This window comes from Kryptolebias marmoratus, linkage group LG16 (assembly GCF_001649575.2).
Source record: "Kryptolebias marmoratus isolate JLee-2015 linkage group LG16, ASM164957v2, whole genome shotgun sequence".
Taxonomy (NCBI): domain Eukaryota; kingdom Metazoa; phylum Chordata; class Actinopteri; order Cyprinodontiformes; family Rivulidae; genus Kryptolebias; species Kryptolebias marmoratus.
Window position 1 is genome coordinate 26,655,731 of NC_051445.1, and position 16,372 is coordinate 26,672,102.

At 37.8% G+C, this 16,372-nt stretch overlaps 1 protein-coding gene across 2 annotated transcripts in view; it reads left to right on the plus strand.

The window, feature by feature from the left end:
* mc5ra (melanocortin 5a receptor) overlaps positions 1 to 16,372 on the plus strand; it is a 41,342-nt gene that overhangs the window by 14,967 nt on the left and 10,003 nt on the right. The window contains exons 2-3 of one of the 2 annotated variants that reach the window (XM_037980550.1): positions 10,417 to 10,638; positions 12,625 to 12,731. In XM_037980550.1, coding sequence (XP_037836478.1) covers positions 10,477 to 10,638; positions 12,625 to 12,731 — 269 coding nt within the window. In that variant the 5' untranslated portion in view covers positions 10,417 to 10,476. The remainder of the gene's footprint in view (positions 1 to 10,416; positions 10,639 to 12,624; positions 12,732 to 16,372) is intronic. The other variant, XM_037980551.1, reaches the window with a different exon arrangement.

Sequence of the window (16,372 nt, forward strand, 5' to 3'; positions counted from 1 at the left end):
CCTAAGTCGTAGGCAAGACAAAGAACGTAATTAACACTTAGAGCAGAGTCGAGGTTAGACGCTGAGGCGGAGAATCTAACCCGGAAGGTTTGATGCTCCAGCNGAAGATCTGATCACAGCCTGCGGCTTAAATGCTAACTGGTCTCGTCACTGGAATCAGGAACACCTGTGGAGTAAGGGTTAGTGACGCCGCCCAAGGGCGGAGCTAAGCCCAGATCCTCACAGCCCCGCTTTGTCCTGAAACACAAAAATAGGGAAATGCCTGACAGGATGAGACAGCAATGTGCAGACACATGGGCAGCAGGAACCTGGGTAGCCCTTTCATGAATAGAGAGGACTGGAGGTTGATAGCCATAGACAAAATTAGATGGTGACAGACCTGTAGCACTTGATGGATGCCCATTGATGGCATGTTCCACTCAAGGTAAGTTTTGGGACCATCGACTGGGAGCATCCATACAAAGGATGTGCAACTTGGACTCAACCTCCTGATTCATCCTCTCTGTCTGGCCATCCGTCTGAAGCTGAAAACCTGAAGACAAACTGATGTCAATGCCAAGATGAGTGCAAAACTCACCCAAAAAGCGGGAGATGAATTGCGGTCCTCTATCAGAGACAATGTTGCGAGGAACCCCATGGAGCCTGAACACTTCTCGGGCCATCACGTCAGCCAGTTCAGAGGCAGATGGCAACTTACGAAGCGGTATAAGGTGAGTCATCTTAGAGAATCTATCCACCACAGTTAGGAGAACGGTGTTACCTTGTGAGAAAGGCAGGCCTGTGATAAAATCCATCGAAATGTGGGACCATGGCCGATGACGAATGGGCAGTGGTCTTAGTAGACCTGCAGGACGACAATGGGAAGGCTTTACTCTGGCACAGGTGGAACAAGCTGACACAAACTCATGGGTGTACTTTCTCAGTGTGGGCCACCAGAATCCTGATTGTACCACTGCCAGGGTCTTGGTTATACTTGGGTGACAAAACAACTTAGAGCTCTGGCAGAACTGAAGGACCTTGGATACCAAATTCTCTGGAACAAACAGAAGGTTCTTCGGACACTGAACAGGAGGCGGTTGACTCAGATGGCTTTTCTTGAGCATTACTTCGATTTTGGTTATGGCTAACCTGGTAGCAGAGGGGAGAATGTAGTCATGGGCAACGGATACAGACGAACGAACTGAGGATTCATAAACTCTTGAGAGGGCATCTGGCTTGATGTTCTTGTCTTCTGTTCGATAGGCCAGGGTGAAGTTAAATCTACTAATGAACAATGCCCATCTGGCCTGGCATGGATTAAGCCTCTTGGCAGACTTGAGATACTCCGTGTTTGTGGTCCGTCCATACCGTGAACTGATGCTGAGACCCCTCCAACCAATGCCTCCATTCTTCCAGTGCCAATTTTATTGCCAAAAGTTCTCGGTCCCCAACATCATAGTTTCTCTCTAAAGCTGAGAGACATTGAGAAAACAAGGCACCTGGGTGTAACCTGGCATCATCAGCGAACAGCAAAGACAGAACTGCGCCAGCACCAGTGTCCGAAGCATCTACCTCAACTACAAGGGGGGTCAGGTATCATCTAGGTAGACAAACACAAATCTGTAGAGCATGTCTCTTAAAACATCATTAACCAATGCCTGAAAGATGATGGGGGCATTAGTGAGGCCAAAGGGCATGACCAGATACTCGTAATGCCCTGAGGGAGTGTTGAATGCAGTCTTCCAGTCATCTCCCTCTCTTATATGGACCAAATGGTAGGCATTCCATAGATCTAACTTGGTGAACAGTGCTTTCTTGAAGAAGCTCAAAAGGGGTAGAGGATACCTGTTTTTAATGGTGATATCATTTAGGCCATGATAATTGATGCATGGTCTAAGAGAGCCATCCTTCTTGAAAAGAAAAATCCTGCACCCACCGGGGATGTGGATTTTCTAATGAGACCAGGGGGTTCCTGGTTGAAGGTCAATGGCACAATCATGTCTGTGGGGAGGCAGAGGGGTGGTTTTAGATTTGGTAAATACTTCTCGTAGATCATGATATACTTCAGGGACTTTGACAAATCAGGATAATCACGGTCAGCTTCAGGAGACAGTCATGAAGTGTGAAGTGAAATTTATTTATATAGCACCTTTCCGTGACCCAAAGTGCTTTACAACACAGAAACAACCAGCAGGTACATAATCAAATACAGCAAACATCATAGAAATATCATAATCAAATATAGATCAATCATGTATAATCTAAATGAAATATAGGATAACCTAAGTAAAATCATAAAACTAAACATATCTACCCATGAGCTAAGACAGTCAAAATAGTAGCTAAAATAATCTAAATAAAATCATGATTAAGTTAAAGCTGAACTAAACAACAATTATGTGTTTTGTGCCACCCTTTAATGAAACTCTCACAAAGTAATCAATGGATGTACATCTAAAACTGAGTAACCTTTGGAGTTAGCCCCATTTAGTTAAACAATCTGACAAACCCCAGATTGAGTTTAACTTTAGTTCTAGGTTCTAAATGTAAATGCAAGAGCTCAATACATTTTTTAATTCAAATATTTGAAAAAGACAAATATTTTTTTTCTTTCATTTTTATGTGGTTAGAAGATCAAGTATTATTTTGAATATGATATTTATTAATCTAACTTTCTGTTTGTCCAATTGATAGCCTATTACAAATGAGCATGTAAAAATATCACTGTTTACTGAGATTCAATATTTACTTAAAACGTTCACTTAAAAAGTTCACTGAGTTTTGACTATACAAATATTATATCATTAATCTATTCTTGGAAAGGCTAAGTTTAGCTCTTTTTAATCATGTTGTAGCAGTTTGTTTACTCTGTAATTGTACTACAGCTGAGCTTCTGCCAGTTCTATTTGTTTAATACATTTGATGAGCCAACAGTGGACACAAGTTGTTGTTTGGATGAGAGAAACACAACCATCTGATCAGAATTAATTACATTTGTGCCACTGTGAGTAATTGTTGTTGCTGTGGTTTCCGAATGAATAATGTTCAAACATCAAACTGCTACCTGAGAAAAGGTTTTTCTGTATTTATTTTGTTTTCCACATTAACGTTTGAAACGGAATTTTGAACCTACAAATACTTAAATATTTGATGGCAATTACTGTATTCCATTGGGCTGTTTAATCACGAAAATATAAAAGTTACATGCATGGGTGAAGACAGTTCTAGATGAAATATACATTAGTTTTATTTATTTATTTATAATCGCCTGCCACCAAAAAGGGAAGGCAGTCGATTATATTTTTGTCTGTGTCTGTGTTCATGTGTCTGTATTAGCAAACTATTTCATGAACCACTGGATGAAATTTAAGGTAACTCTCAGAAAGTAATCACTGGATGTACAATTACAACTGATTACCTTTTGGAGTCAACCTAATTCAAAATGGATGCCACAGCTAATTGGCCAACAGAAAAATGGTTATTGAGATATTGAGCAGAAATTTTTGTGTTCATAGCTGAGAATCATTTACAAAACAGTCTCTGAACATAACATCTCACAATATTGCACAAGACCGTGCCACCCTAATTTTCAGTGTTTACCAAATGGGCACCACTCCAATATTTCTTGTTATAATATGTTCTTCCATAGAGAACTTTTAGGAAGTTGCCATATTCATTTTGTTATTCACATTGTCCAGAAAATGTAACATTAACAATATTCATGTAACATATTAAAGAAACATTTTGTAACAGTTAATAACAAACAATGTGGGTCAGTATCTAAATTATTTGTTAGCATAAAGCTAGTATCATACTGGGTTGCGACTGTTGGGAGACTAAAATTTTTGAGAAAATATGCAAATTTTCTGTTGCTCTCACTAAACTCTGAGAGTTTTCAATCAAGCTTTGAGGCCACATTTTGAGTGGGCAGTTTTTGAAAATCATGGCTTATATATTCATATTCATGGTTTGCAAAACTGTATTCATGCACGCTATTTTGTTGTCCACCTCCACCCACACCACACCCAGCTCTGCCCACTTTGTAACCACCTTGGCAGTTACCCTAAGGTCAACATTTATAATTTAATCCGCTTTAGTGCAGTTAGGAAATGAGGACAAGAAGATTTGGACCAGTTTTTCAATTATTGTTTATCATCAGTATGGATTTTAGACCTGGACATTTGCCTGGGATGTTTTCTGTCAAAGAATAGCTCATGTACAGGTGTCAAAACACAACTCTAGCACACTGGAGACAGGTTGGTGATGCCCACAGCACAATTCAGGTGGATTCAATACGTCCGCAACAACTCTGTGACTATTTTGGGAAAAAATTTGTTGTACAAATTTTTGGAAAATGTTAAACTTTCAAGTGACAACAGTGTGGCAATTGAGAAACTTAGCGAAAGTCAAAAGACATTCTGAAGACTCGCTCAATAATGCTATTTGCCAACTAATCACAGCTGGGTGAGGTACCACCCTAAACAAAGAGGCTACAGGGTGTGCCTCTTGCTGCTGTGATCAAGATACCCTAATTCTTTCTTTCTGCTTTGTGACGGTGGAACAAAATCTATATCAATAACTAACACCCAGCCCCAAACTGCAGATTAACGAGCTGAAGAGCAGCAGCAGGAAACAAAACACCCACCAGGAAACACACTCCAACAGGGAACACAGATGGCTGCAGATTAAATGCAAAGGCTCAAAATATTTCCTTAATGTGTTTATGTTTTTGTGTTGAACAAAGGCTCCTCCAGGCTATTCTCTCCTATTAGTGAGTCACTCTGGGCCATGCTACCATCTTCTCAGCCAGTAACAGACACAGCTTTGTTGTCTTTGTTAAAACCTGAGAGCCACTTTCCAAAATAAGTGTAAATCAATATTTAGGACCAACCAATTCACATTTTTAAATATCACCTGCTGCCCAAAGGCAAAGGTGAATGATAATGCTTTTGCCTGTGTCTGTGTGACTGTCTGTTACTATAACATCTTATGAACTGCTGAACATATTTTTTTAAAAAAATTTCAAAAAACAATCATTCAATGCACATCAACAACTCTTTACCTGTTGGAGTTAGCCCAATTCAATATGGCTGCCATAGCTAATCAATATTAGCCAACACAAAAATGCCGATAAATCTGTCAATTTTACAGATACTGAACTTAAATTTTGATGTGGTAGTTGGAGAGCCCTCTTCAACACACTAACACATCTCAGATCACATCAAGAAATTGCATATTATGTTTGACAAACATGGCTACAAATCTGTCATTCCTCAATAAAACATAATCTTAGTTTAAAATTGGACAAAATGTATTCTTTCAAGGAATGCTTGGCCTTTAATTAAACATGTGCTTCTTGTTGGTGTAAAAACATTTTTTGATAGACAAGAATTGCTTTAACAATTTGCCCGCAGGTTCTATTAAGTCATATGAAAGTGGTCTGTTGCTCCAAGGAATGGATGAAATTTTCCAGATAAAAAAAGAGAAAATAAAAACAAAGCAGTGCTTATAAGAATGAAACCAGAAACCTACATCTGTCTTTTACAGCTGGTCAAAGTCAAGACATAAAAGAATGAGCTTCTGTGTGTCAAAAATGAAAGTTTCTGCTCTAGTACTTTAGATCAGTTACAGCACTAGATGAAGCAGACCCTCATGAGGCAGAGCTGTGATGACTCTTGGGCATCCTTAAGCATGAAATTTAGCCAGTGGCAGTAACTAATTTTTTAAAATTAGGTACAAAAATGTTCTAAAATTAAGGGATAGTGGGAACAAATGTCACCATAGGGATTTTAGAAAACAATTGTGTGGTCAGCAATTTCTGAAACAGAAGTAGGAAGATCTGGTGTGCAAAAAAGTTTTATTGTGAAAACATATGAAAAACTAAAAAACAATTCTATGAATGCTGATTCTGCACTAATTACTAGTTCTTGTTAATTGGATAACATAAATTACATTTTTAGGCTTATAGAAGAACATACATAGTTATTTAGTGTTATAAAGATTCATTGTTACATCAGTATTTTGAATGGTATTTTTGTTTGTTTTTTTACCGGTGGTATGTGTGGCGTTTAGAGGAAACCCTTTTCAACAACTCCCCTTCCTCAAAGAGAATCCTAACATCAGTTCAGGAATTTTCATTAGGAAAACTGAGCTTAGGCTTGATAACATTAACTTTATTTAGCTAAAATGTAATTTAAGGTAAAAGTTAAATAGGCTCACTGTCAGACAGATCTCACAACCTAATTCAGAAATTCTATAAGGAAATCTTACAAGTGCATTAATTAGAATATTTATTTCCTGCTGACTGTGGAGAGTGAGGCAAATCCAGAGCACAGACTCATGGCAAGCTTCAGGAGAAAAGAATAAGGTACAAGGAACAAAAACTGAACAAAGACAATACTAAGCGTAAAGACAACTAAATGACAAAATACAAGAAACAAGAAACCCAAACTTAAACATGAAAAATGACAATGACCCCCAAATGACTTTGTGTCCGTTTGACATGCAGCTCATATTAATGCCTATAAACAGGAACTTTGGAGCTTCAGCTAACAGTATATCTGACAGTAGGGAAAGGTTAATGAAACAGCAGCAAATCTTTTTTCCCACCCATGTAATTCAATTCAAACCATGCTTTGAATCACAGTTTACCAAATTTTGATGTTAGCTCTATCTTAATACACCATGACACAAAGCAAAAGTTATTTCAAAGATGGGAAAGGAAGCATGAAAGACAGATTTAGTGAGCTCCTCAATCATTAGAACTGAATCAAATTTAGAGCCCCTGGGATGTAGATTGGCCATGTGACAATTTGCAGAAATAGTATGAAGCAGATGATGGAGCAGAATTATAAAGGAAGTTTCCCAACAGCAGCTGACACCAGGAACTGAAACTTTGAGAGAAAAGTGAGGTCCTAGACATTGTCCCATACAGAATGTTTGATAAATCTATGTGCATTTGGAAACTACTTTTATAACAAAAATACTGTGAATAGGTCTGGTTTGCAGTAATTAGCTGTTTCGACCCACTGCCAAAAGCCAAAGGGTGATGATGTTTTTTGTCTGTGTCTGTGTTAGCGTTTGTTTGTTTGTTGTGTTAGCAAAATATCAAGTGAAGCAGTGGGCAGATTTTAATGAACCTCTCAGAAAGTAATTATTGAATGTATATCTACAACTGACTAACTAACTAAAGAAGTTACCCTAACTGAAGATGGCTACCACAGCTAAGCGACATCAACATCCCTCCATACTCTAGGTGCTGACTGATACCTTAATATCTGTTTTTTCTTAGAAAGTATCAATGAATGTACCTTGACAAATGATTAACATTTAGAGTCAACACAATTCAAAATGGCCTCCACAGCTAATCAACTTTAGCAAAAACAAAAATAGTTAGAACTTAGTTTTACAAATATGAATCTAGTTTTGCTGTCACCTTCTACACATAACTCTGAGGTGTAGCACTTGTGATATCTCACTGTATGGTATGAGATTGTGCATAGCGTCATTCACAAGATTTGACCCAGAAGGCTGTAACTCTGTCACTTCTCATTGTAAAATGAACTTAGTTTATAAAGGGGAAATGAAAAAAAAAAAAAAAAAAGAGTTTTCATGTTGTTCTTTTAGTTAAACACTATCATAAAACACTCCAGTGGAGCAGTTCTCTAATTTAAAATGTTAATGACTTGCTTTTAGAGTTTTTGTGTCAATTCTTGAAGTGAGGAGATTGTATGGGTGGTGTTACCTCCTTGGTTGGTGACGTAGAAGGATCCGTGATGAACTGTGGCCAATCGTTGTACACCGAGGACACTGTTTATCAGTGAAAATGGAAGCAGAAGAAGAAGCAGATTTTGTTAACAAGAGCACCAGTTTAAAAACATGTTGTTGTTTTTTTTGTCTGGAGTCATGCTGTTGGGAACTCAAGCCCCACATTTCACAAGGGGAACCCCCAAGCTTTACAGTGATGTCACACAGTCTGCAAGGAGTTTCCCATCCAGACAGCTAAAGGCGGCAGGTGCCGCTTGGACAGTGGAAGGCGGTGGTTCTTCTGTTGAAGGTTTGTAGTTCAGATGGTCCTTTTTAAAACTTTAACTGCTCAGTCATTCACCAGACTTTGGGTTGTAATTTTGACCAGGAGCAAAACTAACCACATCAATCAAACTTTCTTGTCTTTTGGAAAGCTGAAGAATGACTCAGCTGTTGTAGTTTAGGGTCAGTTTACATAGTTAATTGCAACGCACTGAACCATTTCACTCCCACACTATCTGTATTTGATATTTACTGCCTTGTTGGTGTTCTTGTGTTTAGCACTCAATACGTCACACTCCAGAGTGATCATGGAACCTGCAGAAGGGACCTTAGTAATGTTTTCGATCTCTGATTTAAAATTTTAAATTAGTGTAATGTTTTTTTAAAAGGAGAGACTCAGAAAACAAACCCCATTTATGTTTTTTTTTTTAATTATGTTATCTTTAAAACACTTTTTAGTTCCCCATTAAAACTCTGGCATGAAACTCAGTGGACGATATGCATTCCTTTAAGGAATCTAAGCCTTATTATATATTCTGAACTGGAACAGAGTACAGTTCAAAAATATATATGGCAGTCGTAAAAGTTTAAGCCAACTGCCTAACTTTGTGTAGAAGTGTTTGCCACTAGTTCCTCTCTCTTCTTCCACAATGAGTTATCTGAACCTCCTGTAAATTCCTGAATTGTCACTCGACTGAGGAATTTTGAAGACAACACATGACACAATATATCACTTATGTGCTGTGCAATATATAAGCAAATCAAACAGTGTCACATAAATTTACTGAAAGGATCTGTTTGTTGGGTCATGAGTTCTAAAACTCTTGGCTGCAGGGATGAGTTAAAGCTTCTCTGATCTCATCACACCTCATCAGCTGAGGCTCAAATTATAACACTGAGGCTTTTCATGTGCCCCACTCACATAAAAGTATCAGGTCATGATCCTTCGTCTCTTTTCTTTCATAATTACAGAAGAATGTTCCAAACAAATGTCAGTTCAATTTTCTTTGGCCAGATAAGACTAAACTGCTGCTCTTAGGTAACATTTCATTATCAATGTGCTTGTAAATGTTTTGATTTATTTTCAAAAGAAATTGATAATTTCTTAGGATTAAAAAAAAAAAAGCCCAATCAAGTTTGTTTCAGTACTGATGTCTAACTTTAGGCTGATTTATTGATTTTCTTTGCACAAGCAGGAGAGAGAGAGCCCTGGGTATCTGACCATTTGTGGGAATCCTGAGAGTCAGCTGAGTTCAAATGTCAGTTGTTTACCGACGCATCAGGAATGATATTTGGTGAAACAAGCTCTCATCTCTAAAAGATTAAGGTCAAAGGGGGTATCTCACTGGGATGTGACTGTTGGAAGACTAGTTTGTGACTCAAAATTGCAGGAAAATAAGCAAAATTATTGTTGAAGTGTTTGCAGCCAAGTGACCAGAAAGCCATGTGGCTGTGTTTTGAACGGTAAGCTTTTGAAAATCAAGAAATATGTTTATGTGCACAGCTTACAAAACTGCATTCTTGGCTATTTGCTAGTTCCAGCCCACTGAGATAAGAGCTTTAACACCAAAAACTGAGACAGACTAACCATACCACCACCTATGAGAACTGAAGCTGAGGATATCATCACCCTGCATCGTAGGCAGACTCATACCATGAAAAATACAACTTTATTATGGTAATACACAAAGACTGGAACTAAACTGTTAATCCTTTAATGGATGGGCTGTACTTCAGGAGTATCAATAAAATATTTTAGTTGAAACAGTCCAAGGTATGGTTCATTTCTCTCACTGCACCAGAAGTCAGAACTTATACTGAACAAAATTATAAATGCAACAGTTTTGTTTTTGCTCCCATTTTTCATGAGGTGAACTGAAAGATCTAACACTTTTTCTATGTACACAACAGGCCTTTTTCTCTCAAATATTGTTCAAAAATTGTGTAAATCTGTGTTAGTGAGCACTTTTCTTTTGCTGAGATAATTCATCCACCTCACAGGTGTGGCATATCGAGATGCTGATTAGAGTATTGCACAGTTGTGCCTTAGGCTGGCCACAATCAAAGGCCATTCTAAAATGTTCAATTTTACTGTGTTGGCGGGGTTAAAGAGGGGTCAGAAAACCAGTCAGTATCTGGCCTGACCACCATTTGCCTTACGCAGTGCAGCACATCTTCTTCACATAGAGTTGATCAGGTTGTTAATTGTGGCTTGTGCAGACATAGGCCTGTAATTTTATAATGAGATGTTCTTATTTCTGCTGCCCTAGATTAATCTACACATTAGTTATTGTATCACTATCAAATCTTTTGAATCAATTTTCTTTAAAGCTGTCATAGAAGCAAACTTATTACATGTAACATGTCCACGGTGATTTTAAATGACACTCAGTGTGTTTTCTCTTTCAGCCTGCTTGAAAATGGCATGCAGATAAAGGTGCAGTGAACTGGACAAGAACTACAGCAAGGATGAATGGAACAGACAGGACAGCCTACCAAGAGGAGGAGCTGCTGGGTAACTCCACCTGGGCCTTCTATCACCAGAACTACACCCTCTCTCCTTCACTCCTACATGACAAAACTACTACCCCTAAACCTGCAGCATGTGAGCAGGTCCACATTGCTGTGGAGGTCTGTATCTCTGTCTGCTTGCGTGTATGTGTGTGTGTGTGTGTATACCTGGTTTTTGTTTTCTGTCTTGTCTAATCACCTACCTTGTCAGGATTGGTTGACCTTATAGGGACCAAAGCCCAGTCCTAATATAGTGGAACATCATTTTTGGGTTAGGTTAAGCACAAAGGTGTGAGCTCAGTTTAGGTTAGGGTTAGAGTTAGGCAACTGGCAATGGTTAGGTTTAGGATTAAGGTCATGGTTAGGCTACAGAACTGAATGAAAGTCTAAATAGTGTCCTAATAAGGGTAAGCACTTTGAGTCGCCTTGTGCTGAAAAGTGCTATATAAATAAATGTACCTACCTACCTACCTAAAAATACACTTGATTGTATCATTTTATATTTATCCTGCTCTGTAATTGTTTGAAAAATAATTTTGAAAATGTCTCAAATAGTTAAATTCTCACAAACAATTTTTTTACTTGATGGCACAGTGGTGCAGTGGTTAGAGCTGTCACCTCACAGTGAGAAGGTTGCAGGTTTCCCTTCTGCATGAAGGCTTTCTGTCTAAAGTTTACATGTTCTCCCTGTGCACACTTCGGTTTTCTCCTGGTACTTTGATTTCTTCCCACAGACCAAAAACATGCATGTTAGGTTAACTGGGTACTCTAAATTGTCCCTAAGTGTGGGAGAGAGAGTGAATGGTTGTTTGTCTCTGTGTCCCTGTGATGGACCTGTGACTTTTCCAAGGTGTCCACTGCGTCTCACACATTGACTGCTCAAGATAGACATCAGCTCCCCGTGAACCGGAAAGGAAAAAGCAAGTTCATGAAATAAATGGATGGAGTTTTTTAGTTGGTTCAGTCAGATAAATTCTTACTAATTTTTTATACCTGTAACTCAAAGATTTGATCAGTCAAGTTAATATATATTTTTTGCTTCGTTTTAGTTAGTAGACATGCTCAGTATCACTCAGTTTTGTTAGTTAAATTCAAATCTATGATAAAAATGTAATTGGTCTGTGATGGACCGAGCAGTTAAGGAACAGCCAGGCACAAGTTTAAAGTTAAAAATGATTGTTTCTTTATTTAACCCAACACCAAACTTGGGTAAATAATGGAATAAATGACAAAAATTGGGCCCATAAAAAGGTCAAAGTAACAGACATCAACTCAGACTAACTAAAACAAACAGACCTCCCTAAGTGAGACAAAGGGGAAACTTAAATACTGGCTGATCAGGCCACATACAAGACACAAAGGGGAAAACACACAAAAACCTAACTGAAACCAACATAGCAAAATCCCATTCCCCCCCTCTGGATGAAGAGTAGTGGTATGAACCAATTTGCAGTCTCGGCTTGCTCCACCCCTTCTCCACCTCTCTGTTCTCCTGAAGGATTGGAGCAGCCAGCACTGAAGAAACTCAAAAAACAAACAAAGGTTAAATTAAGCAGAACATAACAATGTAAACTAAAATGTGCGCACTTATTCTAGAATACAGGGTGATGTGTTGCCTACTAAACAAAACCAGTTATTCTGTAAATTAAATCCCTAGACTTAAAGAAACCCAAATATAAATGAGGTGACCTATTGTATGTCGTGCGAGTGAATGTTACCACATTTGTGTGGCTGTAACTGCAGCCATCACATGGTCAATTTACTAAAATCATAACTTTTTTATTAAAAAAAAGTTTGTATATTTAACAGCTTAATAACAATTATTCCATTCACAAGTTTCTTTATATTTCTGTCAAAATATTTGCATAAGCAAACATTCCCAAAAATGAAAAATAAATAGTAAGCCATTAATATTGAACAAATTTTGAAAATTACATGTACTAGTTATATGTTTGAATAAACTTCAATCATTTTCATGGGTGGCATTTACTGTTTTAAATCCTTCTTACAGTGTACGGCCTACATAACTGGCTGTATTTTGTGCTCTTCATTTGTTCACCCATACTCTTCCTGTCCGTAAAGTGTCTTTTTCTTCTCTGTCTGCAGGTTTTTCTGATCCTAGGTATCATCTCTCTGTTGGAGAACATCATGGTCATTACAGCCATAGTGAAAAACAAGAACCTCCACTCACCCATGTACTTCTTTGTCTGCAGGTGAATATTTTTTTAAGACAACTTAAACTGGAATAAGATTAATTAAAAGCCTAGCATTCCTAAGGAATGCACATCACCCACCACCTTTCATCCCTGCTATGCAGTTATAATGCTTGATTTGAAAATAGGACAGCTAAATTTAGCAAATTTTATGCTTCACAAATTTACATAATGAACAGAAATTATAAGGACCTTTGGGGCCATGTGCGTTTTTTCCCGAACTACTTGAATTTTGATGTTGCTTCAACTAAAATTTAAGTCTGAATGAGTCAAAATTTTCAGAGCACAAAGATAGAAAAAAAACAAAAAAAAATGGCAAGTTGCTAAAATGAATTTGGTAATTACCCCAGAAGTGTTCAATTGTATTTATTTGTTAACTACGGTGGCCCTGAAGTGTAAACCACAACAACATTACGAAGCACACAAACAAAAAACAGAAATGCAACAACATTAACAAAGCGGAAGAAGTAGGTCCCAGTGGGAGACCTGAGAAATCGCTGATTGGACGACACCACTTTTGAACCGGAAGCTGGGGCTTTATTTCTCACGTTTCCCACTGGGACCTACCTTTGCCGGTTTGTTAATGTAATTACGTAACTGCATCGCAGACTCTGACTCAGAGTTCAAACACATTTAGTCAAATATGTCCTGGATTAACTTTAATTCAGCAGTCACATGCTGAACAGTTAGTTAATGACAAACTACAGTACAAAATCACAGGAAGCACCACAGTGTGAAATAAGCAACAGAAACCAGCACGTCTTATTAACCCCAACAGGAAACATGTAAAGTCCTGTTCTGTGTTTTTGTTATTGCTGCTGTGAAAAGTAGTAATGTTTTTGCCCATGTCTGCATGAGTGTCTGTCTGTTATTAAAAATCTGAACCACTGGATGTATTTTAATAAAATTTCAGAAAGCAATTATATGTGCATCTACAACTGATTACCATTTGAAGTCAACCTGGTTCAACAGGGTCGCACAGCCAACTGATTGTTAAAACACAAAAATCCCTATGACTCAGTTATTTTAAAAACATATTGATCTAAAATGGAGTGCCATAGTAGCTGAGACTGATCCACAACATGAAGCACTCAAAAGTTGCGTAAGATCTTTGAAATCTTTGTAATTTTGCAATTTATGGTTTGGAGTCAACTCTCTCTGTCTTGTAGCAAAGTATAATATCATTCACAACACACACTCTAAGCATGTTATCTAATTATATTGCATGAGAGGATGCATAACGTTATTTTCAAGGTTTGATTTTTCAAAAATGCTATAGCTGTCATTTCTTAATATAAGACGATTTTTGTCAAACTCATGAAAGGCAGTGGGTGATATGCATTCCTTCAAAGATTGATAGGCCTTTAATTTAAAGTATGTATTAAAACTCTGATTTTTGCAAATCATTCTCTACATACAGCAGAACAATCATACTGTGAAAAACAACATTTGCCAGTTGTAAAATTTTAACTCTTAGGAGAGCTTTCATCTTGTCCGTATAAAGCCTGTTTATTACAGAAATACAACCTTAAATGAACAGTGAAACATGACATAATATGCTGTATGTCAATATTTAAGAAAACTAAAACAAAATGCAGAAACTGAGTGTGAAAGACTAATTCTATTCCTTCAAACCTCGCCGCTTTGGAATTATGAAGTGAGCAGCACTGAGGTGGTGTTAATCAAATGCTCTTAATTAAGGGCCTTGGTGCGCTTCTCTGTATCTGCATGTGCACACCATTAGAACCTTGCTGACACCCACACACACACTTGTATACATACTATTTTTAGATCAGCTGCATAACAGCATTTCACTGTCACTACAGAAGAATGAGGGATGATTATGTGCTGTTTTTTTTCAACTGTTTATTTAAAAGACAAGAAGAGGAAATGTTTGAGAGATTCTTTTACTCCCAGCAGGAGTTTGACCCTGTTTTGTGTCCTTGTGGTCCCTGAGTGATGAGTTATCCAAATGTGGATAGCAGCAAATTTTCTCACACAGTTTTTCCTCAGAACAAGTGTCTCTCTTGTTCTTTCTCACTCACTCGTGGTTTTACTCGTGGTCTTATTTATCTGTTGTGTTTGAAGTAACCTTTTGAATGGAAGTTTTATCACGCACATTCATTGTCACACAGTCTAAGCAGCCACAAATGCCTGGGCTCCACACATTGTCTGTTGATGGTGCAGACGTACCCTAGTCAGAAAGAAAAGATGACAAATTAGATGTCACACAGGTTTTGCGGTCAGTGTACAGTAAAGCCAACATGGAACCATGAATTCAGTCTAATTGATCATTATTGTGGTCGAGCTTCTCTATAAAAGCTGCTCTGGAGCATTTGGGTGAGTGAATAAACAATGTCAAGGAGGAAAAACATTCATAATAGTCTTAAAGGAGCAACTAGTACTGCCTGTCAGTCTGGAAAGACTTGTATGCTGTTTTTTTTATTTACAATTTATCCAGACATTTATTTATTTGAATCCATTGTTCTACAATGTAAAGTATTCACAAATAAAAAATACTCAGAGTTACGAGGCTTAATCTGGGCTTCTACGGGAGGGTACACACAAAAAAGTGGCATACACCACTTCATTGGTCATTCATACTTCATTGCTGGTGTACGCACGTGTCTGCAGTTATTGGTCCATAAGTGACATAGGCATGTCACTTGCTGTCTTTCCAAAACAGTCTTTTTATTTGCCATTTCTAAAGATATCTTTGTAAACTCAGTACTGTTTCTAGAACTGTTTTCATCCACACAGAAATGCAAACAACTTATATGTTGCAGTCACAAGCGAAATTGCATTTTCTGTGAACATGCCTTAACCCAGACGTGTTGAATAAACTGAAACTGAACTGTTCAAGTTAAAATGATCAGAACAAAATCTAAAATTAGCTAAGTAGTAGCACAAAGTTTTTCAAGGATTTGAATAGTTCTCCATTCTTTTCAATGAGAAAAAATTTGCAAAAACTTAAATATTTCAGAAGGTATAAAAATAGCAAAAACCTTAAGCCATATTCCTAAATGAGTTGAACATTTTGGTACATAAATAGTTAAAATAGCTGAAGGTTTGCTGAAGTCCAAAAAACACTGAGAAGAAACTATCAACAGGAAAACGATAGGGTGAATGTTGACTCAACGTTTACACAAATTCACCAGAAACTGTGTGAAGTAATGCTGCCACAAAAATACTCCAGAAACAGGAAATAAAACACTGAGCAAAAACTGTAGATGCAAAAAAAAAAAAAAGGCAAATATGAGAGCAAAAACCAAATCCTTTTGTGGACTGTCAATGATGCAGAATTTCTCCTTTGTGCCACAATAAACTACAAGACCACAAAGTGCAGGATCATGAGTGTTGACTCTGAGTTGTGTTAGTTCAACTACACAGACAAAATGTACACTTTTAGGCCCAGTATCCACCTGGACTGGAGGGAGATGTTTTCCTCATGACGTTCAAATATCAAGCAAAGTGTCATAAACCAGGGGATACTGTCCAGAGAGCGAGACCAAGACCAAACACGGAGACGAACGTAAAGGTAAGTGGTTTTATTTACAGGGTGAAAGCTATGTACACTGGGCGGTATCCGGAGAGTCTGCAAGAGAAGGAGAGCTAGGTGAGTCTCGGGTACGAGTCTAGAT